The 18,907-nt window shown below is 36.9% G+C and overlaps 1 protein-coding gene across 1 annotated transcript; it reads left to right on the top strand.

Annotated features, from left to right (window-relative positions):
* The first annotated feature begins 5,231 nt into the window (after nucleotides 1-5,231).
* Nucleotides 5,232-18,582, top strand: LOC105542044 (taste receptor type 2 member 104-like). The gene is given in 6 exon segments (XM_011983405.1): nucleotides 5,232-5,262; nucleotides 11,405-11,634; nucleotides 16,348-16,384; nucleotides 16,485-16,626; nucleotides 17,944-18,035; nucleotides 18,470-18,582. Coding segments are annotated over 6 exon segments (645 nt in total).
* The last annotated feature ends 325 nt before the right edge of the window (nucleotides 18,583-18,907 follow it).

The following is an 18,907-nucleotide window of genomic DNA, read 5'->3' as shown; positions in this document are numbered from 1 at the left end:
ACATCTACAGAACTGTCTACCCCAAATCAACAGAATATACATTCTTCTCACAGACATATGGCATTTATTCTAAAATCGACCACATAATTGGAAGTAAAATGCTCCTCAGCAAATGCAAAAGAACTGAAATCATAAACAGTCTCTCAGACCACAGTACAATCAAATTAGAACTCAGGATTAAGAAGCTCATTCGAAATCACACAACTTCATGGAAACTGAACAACCTGCTCCTGAATGACTCCTGAGTAAATAATGAAATTAAGGTAGAAATCAAGAAGTTATTTGAAACCAGTGAGAACAAAGAGACAACATACCACAATCTTTGTGACACAGCTAAAACAGGGTTAACAGGGAAATTTATAGCACTAAACGCCCACATCAGACAGCTAGAAAGATCTCAAATTGACACCTTAACATCACAATTAAAAGAGCTAGAGAGGCAAGAGCAAACTAATCCAAAAGCTAGCAGAAGACAAGAAATAACTAAGATCAGAGAAGAACAGAAGGAGATAGAGACATGCAAAACCCTCCCCCAAAAAATCAATGAATCAAGGAGTTGGTTTTTTGAAAAAATTAACAAAATAGATAGATAACTAGCTAGACTAATAAAGAAGAAGAAGAAAGAGAAGAATCAAATAGACACAATAAAAAAATAATAAAAGGAATATCACCGCAGAAATACAAACTACCATCAGAGAATACTATCAACAACTCTATACAAATAAACTAGAAAATCTAGAAGAAATTTATAAATCCTGGATACTTACACCCTACCAAGACTAAACCAGGAAGAAGTTGAATCCCTGAATAGACCTATAGCAAGCTGTGAAATTGATGCAGTAATTAATAGCCTACCAACCAAAAAAAGCCCAGGACCAGATGGATTCACTGCTGAATTATATGAGAAATACAAAGAGGAGTTAATACTGTTCCTTCCGAAAGTATTCCAAACAATTGAAAAGGAGGGATTCCTCCATAACTTATTTTATGAAGCGAGCATCATCCTGATACCAAAACCAGGAAGAGACACCACAAAAAAGGAAAACTTCAGGCCAGTATCCTTGATGAACATCAATGTAAAAATCCTCAATAAAATTCTGGTAAACTGAATCCAGCAGTACATTAACAAACTTACCCACCATGATCAAGTTGGCTTCATCCCTGGGATGCAAGGCTGGTTTGACATATGCAAATCAATAAACATAATCCATCACATAAAACAGAACCAAAGACAAAAACCACATGATTATCTCAATAGATGCAGAAAAAAACCTTTGATAAAATTCAACATCCCTTCAGTGTAAAAAAACTCAATAAACTAGGTATCGATGAAACATATCTCAAAATAAGAAGAGCTATTTATGACAAACCCACAGCCAATATCACATTCAGTGTGCAAAATCTGGAAGCATTCTCTTTGAAAACTGGCACAAGACAAGGACGCACTATCTCAACACTCCTATTCAACATAGTACTGGAAGTTGTGGCCAGGACAATCAGTCAAGAAAAAGAAATAAAGAGTATTCAAGTAGGAAGAAAGGAAATCAAGTTGTCTCTGCTTGCAGATAACATTATTTTATATTTAGAAAACCACCTTCATCTCAGTCCAAAAACTTCTTGAACTGATAAACAACTTCAGTAAAGTCTCAGTATACAAAATCAATGTGCAAAAATCACGAGCATTCCTTTACACCAACAATAGGCAAGCAGAGAGTGAAATCATGAGTGAACTCACATTCGCAATTGCTACAAAGAGAATAAAATACCTAGGACCTTTTCAATGAGAACTACAAACCACTGCTCAAGGTAATATGAGAGGACACAAGCAAATGGAAAAACATTCCATCCTCATGGATAGGAAGAATCAATATCATAAAAATGGCCATACTGCCCAAAGTAATTTATAGATTCAATTCTATCCCCATGAAACTACCATTGACATTCTTCTCAGAGCTAGAAAAAAACTATTTTAAATTTTGCATGGAATCGAAGAAGACCCTATATAGCCAAGACAATCCTAAGGAAAAAGAAAAAGCTGAAGGCATCATGCTATGTGACTTCAAACTATGTTACAAGGCTACAGTAGCCAAAACAGCATAATACTGGTTCCAAAAAAAAGACATACAGACCAATGGAGCAGAATAGAGACCTCAGAAATAACACCACACGTCTACAACCATCTGATCTTTGACAAACCTGACAAAAACAAGCAATGGGGAAAGGATCTCCTATTCAATATATGGTGCTGGGAAAACTGGCTAGCCATATGCAGAAAACTGAAATTGGACCTCTTCCTTACAGCTTTCACAAAAATTAATTCAAGATGAATTAAAGATTTAAATATAAGACCTAAAATCATAAAAACCCTAGAAGAAAATCTAGGCAATATCATTCAGGACATAGGCATGGGCAAAGACTTCAAGACTAAAATGCCAAAAACAATGGCAACAAAAGCCAAAATTGACAAATGGGATCAATTAAACTAAAGAGCTCTGCACAGCAAAGGAAACTATCATCAGAGTGACCAGACAACCTACAGAATGGGAGAAAATTTTTGCAATCTACATGGTTTACTATCAGAGTTTACAAGGCACTTAAACATGTTTACAAGAAAAAAGCAACTCCATCAAAAAGTGGGCAAAGGATACGAACAGACGCTTCTCAAAAGATGGGCAAAGGATATGAACAGACGCTTCTCAAAAGAAGACATTTACACAGTCAACAAACATGTGATAAAAAGCTCAACATCACTGATCATCAGAGAAATGCAAACCAAACCCACAATGAGATACCATCTCAAGGCAGTCAGAATGGCGATTATTAAAAAGTCAGAAAACAATAGATGCTCGTGAGGCTGTGGAGAAATAGGAATGCTTTTACACTGTTAGTGGGAATGTAAATTAGTTCAACCATTGTGGAAGACAGTATGGCAATTCCTCAAGGATCTAGAACCAAAAATACCATATGACATAGCAATTCCATTAATGGATATATACCCAAAGGAATATAAATCATTCTACCATAAAGACATATGCACGTGTATGTTTATTGCGGCACCATTTACAACAGCAAAGACATGGACCCAATCCAAATGACCATCAATGACAGACTAGATAAAGAAAATGTGGTACATATACACCATGGACTACTATGCAGCCATAAAAAGGAATGGCATCATGTCCTTTGCAGGGAAATGGATGAAGCTGGAAGCCATCATCCTCAGCAGACTAACACAGGAACAGAAAACCAAATACCACATGTTCTCACTGTAAGTGGGAGTGGAACATTGAGAACACATGGACACAGAGAGGGGAACAACGCACACCAGAGTCTGTTGGGGAGTGGGGGCTGAGGCAGGAGAATCACTTGAACCCGAAGTGGGAGGTTGCAGTGAGCTGAGATCACACCATTGCACTCCAGCCTGGGCAACAGAGCAAGACTCAGTCTCAAAAAAATTTTTTTAGAAAATTAGGACTAGAAGAAAAATTCCTCAACTTCATAAGAAGCACTTATGAAAAATTTAGAACTAAAATTACACTTAGAACAAATACAGAATATTTTTTCCTAAAATCAAGAGCAAAGTAAGGAAGCCCACTGTTCACACTTCTATTTAACATTGTACAGGAGGTTGTGGCCAGTAAAATAAGGCAAGGGAAAAAAGAGCATCATATTTGCCAAGAAGAAGTGAAATTGTTTTTATTCGCAGGTGACATCATGACTATCTACACAGAAAATTCCTTGGAATTTGGAAAAAAAACCCACAGAAATACTGCTGCAACTAATACATTGCTACATTACTTGGCAAGGTATAGTATACAGAATCAACATACAAAAATAATTGTGCTTCTGTGTACCAATAATGATCAGAAAATAAAATTTTTAAAAATATAATTTGCGGTAACATAGAAATATGACATATTAAGGCAAAACTGTAAAGGAAGATGGTCAAATTTGTATGCTGAAAAATGCAATATATTCCTGAGAGAATTTTAAAAAGATGGTAATAGGTAGAAAGATATATCTTATTTATCATTGCAAAAGTCAGTATTATTTAAGGTGTCATTTATCCTCAAGTAAATCTATATATTCAGTGCAATCCCAATCAAATCCCATTGTATCTATGGAACCAGCCCAAACTGAGCCTACTCTGCTGATAACAGTATGTGGAGTCACCTTTTAGGTGTAACAGAGGCAAAAACTGCAAGTTAAGTAGCCCAGGCATGTATAATAAAATGAGTTTTGATTTCTAACAACACCCAGAACCAATGTATCCTCCCCTCTAAACCAGTAAGACTGGGACATAACAGGAACCTAGATGCTGGAACTCTTTCAGAAAGGAGGGGCTCCACTGACCTGGAGGATTCAGTGCTAAAATCCGCCTCAATATATCTTTCCACAAATGGTCAAATTTAAAGCCCTCCAATGAGACCCTGCAAAGCCATATTCCTAAATCCTTTGCCTTGCTCTCTGAACCCATAAATTTGCACCAGACCCAAAGTGGGGAGACGGAATTAATCCCTCTCCTGTCTCCTTGCTGACTGGCTTTAAAAGAAAGCCTTTCTTTTCTCAAAAGCCAGTGCCATAGTTACTGGCTTCTGTGCACATTGGGCAGTGGGTTCATTTGCTCAACAACACCAGCAGACTTTTTATGTAGAAATTAACTCACTAGTTCTAACATTTCTATAGAAATGAAAAGGAACTTAATAGCAGAAAACAAAACAAAACTTTGAAGAATAAAAACAAATTTGGAAGGCTAACATTACATAAATGTTACAAAGATTAGGACAGTATGATATTGGTAATATACCAATTAGCCAGTATATTAAATATATACAAATTTAGAACACTAGAACAGAATAGATCATTATGAAATAGACATACACATAGTAATTAATTTTGACAAATTCAACAGAACAACTCAGTGAATAATGATAAGGAAAAAAGGATAAGAATAAAGATTAGGATAATCTTTTCAACTAATCATGTTGGAACAGTTGAATATTTGTATGTAAAAGGCGGCTCTCCATATCTCTTTTCTTGCTAGGTGAGGGACTTGAAAGCCACATGTTTACTGTTGGATACTCCACTAGCCTGTATTCCTGAGAAACTACATGAAAATTGTCCCCACCTCACTCTGCATTTTTAAATTAAATTGGTCATATAATGTGAACCGAGAAATTAACCTTTCATGAAACTCACATTGTAGATGCTACAGCATAGCCTATCCTATCATGTCTCATCCAATGAGTAAGAAGCTTCTCAGTAAGTAATAGTCAACAAAAGTGAAATGATGTAAAGTTTTTGATATTTTATTTATACCTCACCCGAATCGAAGATGACTGAGCTAATAGGATTACTGCAAAGTATAAAAAAATTTATGAAAAATATACACAGATGTTACATATTCTATAAGGAAAAATGTCATATGTAACTTGTTTTTGTCTTAAATGCTTTTATTAAGATATAGTTCACATAATATACAATTCACTCATTTAGTATCCAATTAAATGAGTTTTAATATATTCCACAGACATGTGCAACCATCACCACTGTCAATTGTAGAACATTTTATGGCCTCAAAAAGAAATCCTATACCCTTTAGCTAACACCTCCCTATTGCCCCATCATCCCACCTTCCTCCCCACCCCAGCCTAAGCATCTATTAGTCTTCTTCCCATATCTGTATATTTTCATATTCTGGACTTTCATCTAAATGACATTATATAATATGGGGTCTTTTGTGATTGATTTCTTTTACTTAGCATAATTTCACAACTCATACATGTCGTATGTATCAGCACTTTATTCCCTTTAATAGTTAAACAATATTTGATTACACGACTAAAGCACCTTTTGTCTATTTATTCCCTGATGAACATTTGGGTTTTTCCTATCTTTTGGCTACTATAAATAATGATGCTCAGAAAATAAAAACTAAGCTAGTAAAAGACTTTCTGTATGTATGTGCTAAATAACTCTATTTTAGTTATGTATTGTTCTTTAAAACACCCTGAGTCCAAAACTCAGAGATACAAAACAACAATATGTTATTTTTTTTTTTCAACTTTTAAGTTCTGGAGTACACGTGCAGAATGTGCGGTTACATCGGTAAACATATGCCATGGTGGTTTGATGCACAGATCAGCCCATCACCAAGGTATTAAGCCCAACATCTACTTGCTATTCTTCCTGATATTCCTCCTCCCCCAGCCTCCCACCCCAACAGGCCCTAGTGGGTGTAAAACAACAGTGTTTTATTATGCTTCCAGATTCTGTGGGTCAGGAATTCAGACAGGGCACTATGAGAAGTCTTGTCTCTGCTTCAAAATGTCTGGACCTTCACCTGAGAATATGTACACGGCTGACTATGACTCAAGTGGCAGGGGCTGCAATAATCAAGCAGACCTTTACTGTCATATCTATCACTGGACTTGGATGATCAGAAGTATGGACTCATTTGAAATGGTTGACTATATTGCCTACATGTGGCCTCCTCGTGTGGCTTGGGCTTCCTCACAGCATGCTGGTCTCAACTTTGTCAGACTTCTTATGAAGTGGTTCAGGATTGTAAGAGGAAACTTTCCAGTGACTAAGGGAAAATCCATACAGTTTTTCTTGATAGCCTTAGAAATTATATAATGTCACTTCCACTACACATTTATTGTTTAAAGCTGTTACAAGCCCACTCGGCTTTAAGAGGAAGGTCTGCAGGCCCTAGGCCTCAAAAGGAAGAGGATCAAAGAGTTTGTAGCCCTGTTTCAAAACTGCCACAGACTCTAAATGATCCTGGTATAGTATCAGAAAGCAGATTTTATGTATTTACTTAAACCTTGGGTACTTTATACATGATATGTATTGGTGAGGTAAGAAGATAAACTGTCATTTTAGACATTTGTGGCATGTGGTAGGAATGTGCCTCTGAAATCTCAGACTTGATGGAGCATAATTAGCTGCAGAAGGGCAAATTCACTTTAAGAAGAAAGAGGCTTAATTATCTCTGTTACAAATAAGCACTCTTATCTCTCAGTTTCTGCTGGGATCAGGAGCCTAACTTCAATGGCCACCAGGCTCCAAGTGGCAAGACTATCTCCTACATAAAGATATGCGTTTATTTGTCCTTTGTTTAAAGTCTATTAACTAACACAGATGGCCACCCCAATTTCCAGGTAAATTTAAGATAAACTATGTGTAATAAATAATGCTGCCAAGTCCTCTTTCCTGCAGATTAGTTATCACTTAACTTGAGAAAATGTATATATTGGGTCGTATGCATATATTGGTTATACAAAAAGGGGTGACATCTCTTTCTGTCTTTGCAGTCTCTTAGTAGGTTGCCTGTAATGTATATCAGATTCTGGTTTAATATTTATTTAATAAGAAAACTATTTTCTTTCTCTACTACCTTTGTGGGGAGACTTTCTGGGTTGAGAGGAGACTTTGCTTTTAATCCTATTTCCCCAACAGCTAACAAGCACAGCATCTATGCTATGAAGTCTATCACCCCATTCACTTCCATGAGCTGCTTCTAGCCAAAGACTGAGAAGGGGGAAGATTCAAAGGGCAGGCCTGTTCCTAGGAGACTCAGGACTCCTCTAATTTGCACCTTGGGCTTGATAACTCCCTACCGTACATCTTGAAATTTTCTCAGGACTGCACTGCTGCTTAAGACCTTCCTTCTTTCCCTCCCTCTCTCCTTCACAGGGGTAAAACTTACATCCTAGTACAACAGAGCTGTTCACCTTTCGCTCTCCCCTTGCTTTCTCATATAGGCATTTATCCCAGTGACTGCCTTGCTTCTCAGGAGATCCACGAAGACACCATATTTTCTATATGTGTTTAATGTTTCTAGCTTATAACTAAGGTGAATGGAAAAAAACATTTAAATCTTAAGAAAAAAAGATGCAAAAAATATTTTAAAATCTCTATTTTGTATTTTAACAAATCAGAATTCAAATCCTAGTTGATAGCTTTACAAGGAAATTATATACAGTGTCACAACAGCAGGTAATATAATATCTGCCTTGAAAATCAGTAGCTGAAATTTTGAGAAAAATAAAGGTCATTTTTTGTTTTTCAAAGATAACTAGGACTTTGGGAGCACACTGGAGGCATTCCATTCTTTTCCAGTATCAATCAATAGTACAGGATAAAGAAACATACTGAGTATTAAAGCTTTGGGTGCACAAATTTATAACATCTTATTTATAAATCAGTGGTGTACAGAAGGCAGAGATCCCATAATCAAGCATAGCAAACATGTTGAAGAATATATTTACAATGATTTCTGCTATAGATTTCATAATGGGGATTCAGAGAATTAGAGTTATGGTGTTGGTTCACTGCATTGATTGAATCAGGAGCTGGAAACTCTCCCTAATAGATTTTATTCCCACCTGTTGGGCAATTTCCAGAATACTGTGCTTTAATTTTACATGTGGGCTTAAATGTAAACTGAGGAAATTTTGTACAATAAGAATGCAAGGATAAGTTTGACATCCTCCAATATCTATAATTTCATTCCTGTTCCTCTTTATTATATACTATTTGAACAATGTGATTATAAAGTGAAATTATTCTAATCTACACAGCATTGTGGCACAGATTTTTGCTCTTGTGTTAGCATTTTTCTATCTATCCAGTCATTTATTTTTTTCTGATTTTATGGAACAACAAACTGAAACAGGCTTCCCTCTGTGTCCTGAGGAACCTTTGGTGTTACATGAATATAAGAAAATCTAAATCCTCACAAACACAACTGAATTGATTGGTGATTCTCTCAAAAATAAAAACAACAAATAGCACACATCTCTTTCATTTAACCCAACTTCTTTTATTATGTTAAGTGATAGATAATTGAGCTTCATTGTTGAAATTATCTGCCTGAAATAAGTTAAAAGAAAATAATTTCACTGCTTCCATCAGAATTGTAACTATATAATCAATGGTGAAATTAAAATTATAGTGTTATATAATAGTAACAATAAAATTAGATGAATAATACATTTTATGTTAAGCAAGATAATGAACATTTTAGCTTTATCTCATTTAGTTTACATTATGTTGATTTGATAAAAGCATACACAAATATACAGACAATCAACAGACTGACGATACAACCTCTTGAATAAGAGAACATACTTGAAAACTATTCATTTATCAAGCAATTCATATCCAGACTATAGAAGGAACTTAGCCATAAACACAAATAATTAGATTAAAACATGGGCAAATTAACTGAATAGCTGTCTCTCAAAAGAAGACATACAAATGGCCAATAGGTATATAAAAATGTGCTCAATATAACTAATCATCAGAGAAATGCAAATAAAAACCCCAATGAGATATTATTTCATTCTAGTTATAATGACTATTTTCAAAAAGACAAAAAAACAAACAAACCCACAAATGCTTGTGAGGATGTGGAGGAGGAACTTTTACACACTGTTGGTACAAATATAAATTAATTTAGTCATATGGAGAACAGAATGAAAGTTCTTAAAAACTAGAAATATAACTACCATATGACCCAGCAATCCCACTACTGGGTATGTATCCAAAGGAAAGGAAATCAATATGTCAAAGTGATATCTGCACTCCCATGTTTTTTGCAACACTATTCATAATAGCTGAGACATGAAATCAACCTAAGTGTCCATTAGCATTTGAATGGATTTGAAAATATGATACATATGCATAATGAATGGAATACTATTTAGCCATTAAAAGAAGGAAATTTGGTCATTTATGGTAGCATCCATAAGACTGGAGAACATCTGTTAAGTGAAATAAGCCAGATACGGAAAGACAAACATGACATGTTCACACTCATATGTGGAAGCTAATAAAGTTGATTCCATAGAAGCAGGAAGCAGAATAATGATTCCTAGAAATGTGGTAGGGAAGAAGGGAGAGGGAGATAGCCAAAGGTTGGTAAACAAATACAAAAGTGTAGCTAGATAGAAGGAATAAGTTCTAGTGTTCTATAGCACAGTAGGGTGAGTACAATTACAGCAATTTATTGTATATTTTCCAAGAGCTAGAAAAACAAATTTTAAATGTGCCCAACACAAAGAAATGTTAAATATTTGAGAAATGGATATTCTAATTGTCTTGATTTGATCATTACACATTGTATACCTGCATTCATATATCACACTGTATCATAAATATGTACAATTATTGTGTTGATTAAAAATAAAAAAATAATGCCAAAAAGAGGCAATCCAAGTAACAAAACCCAGACAAGTTAAAATACAGAGAAGTGGAGGACAAATCACAGTACAATGTGTGTATAAATAGATGTGTGTATTTGTATACATGTATAAATGTATCTATATATGTATCTATATCAGTATATATGGATATACACATAACAGATCATCATAAGTATATTCATGACTTTTTAAGCATTTTCCCCTCAAGACAATGTAACCTTAACAAAGTTCTATGGAAATATTTGAAGACTATAATATCTCAAAAAAACATTTTTTTTTTCATGGCTCACCACAGCCTCAACCTTCCTGGGCTCAGGTGATCCTCCCAACTCCACCTCCTGTGTGTCTGGGATTACAGGCGTGTACCAACACACCTAGCCCAGCTAATTTTTGTATTTTTGGTAGAGTCGGGGTTTTGCCACATTGCCCAAGCTGGTCTCGAACTCCTGGGCCCGAGCAATCTGTCTGCCTCAGCCTCCCAAAGTGCTAGAATCTTGCTTTCGAGGAAACAAAAGAAGTTCACTTTTTCCATGTTTAGTTTGGGGTGCTTATGTTTCATCGAAAGACATCATTTTTTTAAATGTGTTTAAAAAGCTACTGACAGATTATTTGGAAGGCCTGCATCTTTATAGTGGGGTTGTGGAGCGGTGGGGGAAGTTTCCCTGACAATTACAATACTCATATTTGATTCATATATTGCCCATTAAGTTCCTTGAAAATTTCAATCTCTGTGTTTTACTTTGTAATGTAGCAATCTACAGTGTGACTGCATTATAATTAATTAGCGTAAGAATTGCTGGTTTTCCCTACATGTTGAATTATTTTAATGTGGTGAAAGGTTTCTGTTTCAAACTTCAGATTTGTAAATCAAATGAAACACTTCGTTGGAAGAGGAGAAAGAATTTTATTCAAAATAATGAAAATTTGTCTGTCTTTATTTACATGTTAGCAAATGATAATTTGCTTTGTCAATCATCTTTCTATAAAGAAATTTACAGTTCATAGCTGACAGCTGGACCAAGACTGGAAATTCTTAGCAGAAGTACTTGGAAATTTTCAATGAATGTTACAGAGGGTGATTTCACTGGCTTTTTGCAGTTTGCTAAATTTTATAGCTAAAAAGAAGAGCCACGATAAGATAAAAACAATAACATTGTACAATCAAACATGAGATCTATGTTATTATCCAGAAAGTCATCTGAAAATTAGTCACACAACAAACTACAGATCAGAATTTTCTCTTTGTAGCCATGTTGAATATATTGGAGAAGGTTTCCATGATTGTAATAGGTGGGGGATTTATAAAAGGAATGTAGGAAATTAATTCATTGGACTCACAAATTTCATTGCCTGGATGAGAAATCAGAAGTTACGCATGGTTGGCTTCATTCTTACTAGTTTGGCCTTAGCCAGAATCAATGCTCTTCTATTAGAAAATCCCTAATGCAAGGGAAAGAAACCATATCCTTACTATTGTTCAGAGACTAGTCAACAACTTGTGCACTTGATTTGCTACTTGTCTGTCTTTTATTTCCTAAAGATCATTAATTTCTCCTACATCTTTTACCTTTGGCTAAAATGGAGAATTAACAAGGTAGCTTTCACACTTCCACTGGTGTCTGCCTTTTCTGTTTATGAACTTTCCTTTGCCGTACAGTTTTGATGTCTTCTGGTATCATGTCCAAAAAAATATGAAAGACATATGACTGGATTACTCGATGTAAGTAGTAATAAAACTGTTAATGATATAATCATCTTCATTACTGGATCTCTCTCTTCTTTCTCTATTTCCTTGATTTTCTTTTTCTTGTTACTCCTTTCTTCGTGAAGACACATGAAACACATTAGGTTCAATGTCAGGGCTTCCAGAGACCCCAGTGTACAGGCCCATTTCAGAGCCAAGAAAACTGTTTTCCTTTTTTGTCCTGTTGCTCTACAAAAATTTGCCCTTTTCTTGACATGTACGGGGGAATTTTTTGCTACAGAACAAACTGGTTGTGATATCTGGTTTATGATAGGAAATCAGTATCCTTTGGGTCACTCATATGTTGTGATTTTTGGATACAGCCAAACGAAGGAAGCTTTCTTGGGATTCTCTGGCACCTGCCAAGAAGGAAAGCAAACATCTGACTGTATAAACCTGAGTCTTTACTATAGAATGTGAGAGAGAGAACAGACAGACAAGGAGGAGGGAAGGGGAGGGGAAGGAAGAAGGGAAGGAGAGGTGAGGCAAACTGATTTCTTAAACTATACCAAACAGGTTAACAGTTAAAGCATCCCAGAAATATATGATGGAAATCTTCCTAAAGTCATTTTATAATATTAGTTACTATTAATAAGTGTAAGAAAGATATATTATATCTGAAAGTCCTTTGACATATACTCTTCATAAACAAGTAAGAAAATACTTTTGCCTAGTAAAGACTACTTACTTGAAATTTGACCATTTATTTATCCAGCTGCTTATGGGCATGGACTTACAGGTTCATATTTGATTACTATCATTATTTTAATGCTCAAATTGTTCCAGATCTGTCAAGTAAAAAAGACTTCAGGTTGGTTGCTGCCTTTAGAATCCTTCATTTATCCTTTGAGAGTTTGATTATTAAATGCTTTGAGGTTGTCTTCTTTGGGTTAAATCTGCTTGATGTTTTATACCATCTTCTATTTGAATATTTATATATTTATCTTGGATATTGATATTGAAGTTCTCTGATATTATACCTTTGAATAAACTTTCTACTCCTATCTCTTTCTCTAGCTTCTCTTTAAGGCCAATAACTCAGATTTACCCATTTGGGGCTATTTTCTAGATTTTATAGGTATGCCTCATACTTTTTCGTTCTTTTTTCTTTTGTCTCTTCTGACCATGTATTTTCAAATAGCCTGTCTTCAAGTTCATTCTTTCTTCTGCTTGATCAATTCTGCTATTAAGAGACCCTGATGCTTTTTTCAGTATGTCATTTGCATTTTTCAACTTCAGAATTTCTGCTTGATTCTTATCCATTTCCATCTCCTTGATAAATTTTTCTGATAGAATTCTGAATTCCTTCTCTGTGTTATCTTGAATTTCTTTAAGTTTCCTCAACACAGCTGTTTTGAATCCTCTGCTTGAAAGGTCACATTCCCTGTTTCTCTAGGACTGATCTCTAGGGCGTTAGTTAGTTAATTTGGTGAGGTCATGTTTTCCTGGCTGGTCTTGCTTGTAGATGTTTGTCAGTATCTAGCCATTGAAGAGGCAGGCATTTATTGTAGTCTTTGCAGTCTGGACTTGTTTGTGTCCGTCCTTCTTGTGAAGGTTTTTTATGTATTTCAAGGGACTTGGGATCCAAACCCAATAATGTTGTGGTTCCTGCAGACTTGTAGAGGTACTATCTTGATAGTCTTGGATAAGATATGGAAAAATTGTCTGGATTACCAGGCAGAGAAACTTGTGCTTTTCCCTTATTTTCTCCCAAACAAATTGAGTCTCTCTCTGTGCTGGGCCTCCTGGAACTGGTGGTTAGGGGACACAAGCAACGCTGTCTGTACCACCTCTGGGACATCTGGGTTCAAACCTAAAGTCAACACAACACTAAGTCTCTCCCAAGATCCAATGTAACCACTGCCTGGCTACCATCTAAGTTCACTCAAGGCCCCAGGCCTTTACAATCAGCAGGTGGCAAAGCCAGCCAGGTTTGCTTTCCTCCCTTCATGGTGGCAAGTTCCTCTGGGTCCCAGGTGGCTGCCTGGGAGCCAGGGATTAAAGTCAAAAACCTCAGTAATTTGCCTGATACTCTATTCTACCGCAGCTAAGCTGGCACTTAAACCACAAGACAAAGTCTTCCCACTTTTCCCTCCCTCTTTCACAGGCAAAGGAGCCTCTCCCTGTGGCCACCACCACCACTAGCCCACAGGGGTTTCTGCCAGGCCATCGCCAATTTTCACTTAAAGCCCGAGGGCTCTTCAGTCAGCTCATAATGAATGCTGCCAGCTCTGGGACTCACCCTTTGGCCCAGAGCAGATCAAGAAATGTTGACCAAGAGCCTAGGCCTGGACTTGGGGAACTCCAAAAGCCTGCTTGCTGCTCTATCCCACTGTGACTGTGACTGAGCCGGTACTTAAGGCTCAAGACAGAGCCCCCATTTTCTCCCCCTGCTTTACTCAAACAGAAGGAGTCTTTCACCATAGCTGGGAATAAGTTGGGTCACACCTGAAGCCAGCACATCTCAGAGGCCAATGCCCACGGCGTATTACCTGGGTATCACTGTTGGTTATTCAGGGCCCAGGCACTCTTTAGTGAGCAGGTGATGAATCCTGCCAGATCTCCACTGTGACAGGGCAGCAATGAGTTCAAGTTAAAGTCCCCTAGCCATTATGTGCTTTCTCTCTCATGCATACAAATTTCTCCATGCTGTGTGGCCACTGCCAGGGGATGGGAGAGGGGTGAAAAAGCACTCCCTCTGCCCCAAGCCTGGTGTCTCAGTAGGTCCTGTGCCCCACCGTCCACTGTCTATGAGCACAGCTGAGCCATAGGACTTTCCTAGGAATTACAGCACTTGTGGTCTAGACTGCCCCTGAAGTTCACTTAGGGCCCCAGGGCACACCAGCTCATGGTGGCAAGTCTTGCCAGAACTCAAGCTCTGACCTCTGGGATGGGCAGTTCCCCTCTGGCTAGGGCTGGACCAAATAGTCTCTCCGTAGGTGGAGATCAGCCGAATACAACCTGGTTCTACTTTCCACGGTGACAAGACAGCACCGAGTTCAAGGCAAAGCCTCACAATCACTGTGATCTCCCTCTCTGAAGCACACGGATTCTCCACACCACGAGGCCACTGCTGGGGCATGTGGGAGGGGTGGCATCTCCACTTCAAAACTATCTTTTCCACCCTCTTATGTGAAGTTAAAACCAGATACTGTGATTGTTCATCTGATTTTTGGTTCTTTTGATGGTGTTTTTGTGTGTAGTTAGCTATTAAATTTTTGTATTCCTATGTGTAACAAACCTGCACGTTGTGCACATGTACCCTAGAACTTAAAGTATAATAAAAAATAAATAAATAAATAAATTTCTAAGGAGATGGAGGTTGCAGTGAGCCGAGATCGCACCATTGCACTCTAGCCTGGGCAAGAGGGAGACTCTGTCTCAAAGAAAATAGTAAATAAATAAAATAAAATAAAATAAAATAAAATAAATTTCTAAAACATAGAATCTGAAAAAAAAAAATCACCGGGCCTGAAATAAACCCACTTCTTTTTAAAAATTAATTAATTTTTAAATGGGGTCTTGGTCTATTGCCAAGCCTGGAGTTCAGTGGCAAGAACTTGGGTCAATGCAGCCTCTAGCTATTGGGCTCAATTGATCCTCCCACCTCAGCCTCCCAAGTAGCTCTAAGTACAGGCACATACTATCATGCTCAGAAAAAAAAAAATTTTTGTAATTTTTTTTTATAGAGATGAGGTCTCACTATGTTACCCAGGCTAGCATCAAACTCTTGGGCTCAAGCAATCCTCCTGCCTCAGCCTCCAAAAATGTTGGGATTACAAGCATAAGCCACTGTGTCCAGCCCCCAGTTCTGTCTTAATCTTAATGCAAAGAGTCTATGCTCTGCTGCCTTCCTAGTGGGTGTAATGGGATTTATAAAAAGACAGAAACCATTACGCAGATGGGGTCTTTTATTTTGCTGGTAGGTTGTACACTTTGTAAGACTGGGGGTGTTCCCTGTTTTGTTCACTGTTCTGTCTTTGCCACTCAACCCAATGCCTACCATAAAATAGTGCATAATAAATGTGTATTGAATTTAAAAATAAATTTGTATTCCTGCAGGGGGTATGAATGGTGTAGGCTTTTATTCAGCCATCTTGCTCTACCCCCAGGTTTATATTTTTAACACCACAGTGTGTTACCTCTATTCTACTTCAAACTAAGCTTTACTGTATCATTGGAGGAAAACTGCTCGAGACTCTACATGTCAAACAGCTGTACACAAAGGGAAGTTAATGGAGAAAGTTAGCTGGTCACTTCTGAAAAGTAATTCTGTCAAGGAGAAGTTTTCCTACTTGACTTTTTAGTTACTGCAGCACCTTGTTCATGAAGAGAGGTAGTCAGTTTACATAAGCTTTTAACATTTTATTTTGTTCTCTACTGGTTTAGACGAGAGAGGGTGTTGAGAATACCGTAATGATGCTTGGTACACACCATGTTTCACAGATCACTTGTGGTGATTGTATGGCTAGTGAATATTCCTCAAAGACTCATAAATACAGTTGTATCTTATTTGTTTTTACTAGAGAATAAGGGCACAAAGAACACTACTAGCATGCAGTCACTTTATCCTGTGATTCCAGCCCTGTGGATCTTTTCTTGTTCGTCCATTGGTTCTCCTCAGGCTTACATTACTGAGTCTAAGTATCAGATTAAAGTGAGTGAGGAGTAGGCTGAGGAATCACTTTAAATTGAATTATTGTCACACCTCCTCCAAAAAGTATATGGATTAGCTAGAAAAGTCAAAGCCACACAAATTTCATCCACAGGAACCACGGTTGGCACTTGGACATATTATCTTGGACACCTTTGAACATACCAATTGGTCTTAATAAGGGTCACAGCTTTATAAAGAGGAAGAAAATGAGGTCAGTGTTTTCCTTCTTTAAACTTGCTTTCTTGTTCTCATTATTCTAAGCTACTCGGTAGGGCCTGAAGACGTTGTCAGCTTAGAATGTAAATAGAATAGAACAAGACATAGAATACAGAAAAAGATCATGAAGAAACAAACACTATCTTCCTATTTTTCTTCTGATACATTTTAGAGATGAAAGCCTAGTTCAATTTGGAGTATTGTGGCCAAGGAGTGAGGAGTCATGTAGCTCAGGCCTAGTACTGCCTTTCCCTGGATAGAAAAGCCAAGAGGGTCTTAGGTGGAGAATTCACAAATGCTGAGCAGGGATCTTAAAGGTCTTGGCTGTAGCCAATTGGTGAGCCCAGCCAAACTGAATCTCACGTGTCAGAATTTACAAGGAAAAACGGACAATTTAGTTGTAACTTGTTACTTTGAATTCTCTGATGAATGGATCCCAAATGTCCTGAGTGAGAGTAAAGAAAGCAGAAAACAATGCCATAGAAACTTCTTATTTGCATGTTAGCAATGATAAGCTCAACCTTCAGTCAGCCTCATAAATAAAAAATTCAGCCTTTGTCCATGGCAAAAAGATCCATTTAGTAATCAGGCTGATGCACGAATTACTGTTGGGAGGGTTTTCACGTTTGGAATGAATTTTATGAAGCTGCCAGTACTGTTTTCTCACATCAGAGTTGGATTTTATTTTCCTCTGGTTCTTAACAGACTCCAAAGTAAAATCCTAAGGAGGCGCACTCTCAAGAGTTCTATCACCTTTCAAAAGTCATTTGAAAACCAATATATCAGCAGTGACAGAAGTAACCGGGATTTTACTCCTGCCATATGTCAAGTGCATTTGCAAAAGTTCTTGTAACCATTGAAATTTCAGAATTCATAATAAGAATCTGGGAAAATTGATTTACTGGATTAGCAATCTATGCTGAATGGGTTAAAAACAAGAGCATCTCCTTGTTTGACTTCATCCTCACATGCTTAGCCCTCTCCAGAACTGGTGTGATAATGTTTACTTCTTGAAGATAGCATTAGAGGAGCTTTCTATTCAGAAACATTTGCACATCATCTAATATAAACATAATCACTGATTTCTGCTGGGGTATGAACAATGCCTTAAGTATTTGGTTTGCTACCAGCCTCAGTGTCTTCAATTTCCTCAAGCTGTCCAATTTTTCCAATTTCTTCTTTCTCTGACTGAAGGGGAGAGGAGGTAAAATTGTTTTTGTCATTCTCCTGGGGTTCTTTACATCTCTGTTTGTTAATCTTCTGAGCATAAAATGGGATATTTTTGGGGTCAGTGACTACTTAAAACTTGAAAGAAACTTCACTTGGAAAAAAATGTGTGTGTAAAACCTAGAACTTTGGCATTCAGATTTTTATCAACCTGGGACCCCCTCATCCCTTTGGCTGTGCCCTTCATTTCATTTTTCCTGTTAATCTTTCCCTTTTAGAGACATAGCAGGTGGATGAAGCATCAGGCCAAAGAAACGGGAGACCTCAAAACAGAGGTTCACATGAGAGCCAGAAAAACTGATCTCTTTCATCATTCTCTTAATTGTGCACTATTTGAACACTTGATAATTTGCTCCTACTCCAAACTAAAAACAAACAAACAAAAAACAGTAATTATGATTATTATTGTAGCATCAGTTTATCCTTCAGTTTACTATTTCAATATGATTTGTGGGAACAGAAAACTGAAGCAAGCTTCTATGAGTCTGATAAGGCAAATTAAACCCTGCTTCAAGAAAATATAAGATTTCATAGCATAGAGGAAGCTGAGGAAACTTTTCTCTGAATTCTATTAAATATCCTATGCATTTTGGCATAGATTATTCAATGTAATTCTCACAAAAGTTGTACAAAAAGATATTGAGGTTGATTTTATTTAAGTGATTTCACTATAAGAGTTAGGTGTTAGGGTTTAAATTTACATTTTCTGACTTAAAAGTAAAAGATGGAGTAAAGAAGAATAAATTAAACTCTTCTTATTAGTCTCGATTCTGTTAGTAACAGCACCAAAATTAGTTGAGTAAATAGTCTGATATAGCACTTTATGAAGTTTTTTAATTAATTAAGGGT

Source organism: Mandrillus leucophaeus, unplaced genomic scaffold, assembly GCF_000951045.1.
Source record: "Mandrillus leucophaeus isolate KB7577 unplaced genomic scaffold, Mleu.le_1.0 Scaffold249, whole genome shotgun sequence".
In the NCBI taxonomy this organism is placed as follows: Eukaryota; Metazoa; Chordata; class Mammalia; order Primates; family Cercopithecidae; genus Mandrillus; species Mandrillus leucophaeus.
This window is presented reverse-complemented; position numbering and strand designations above follow the sequence as displayed.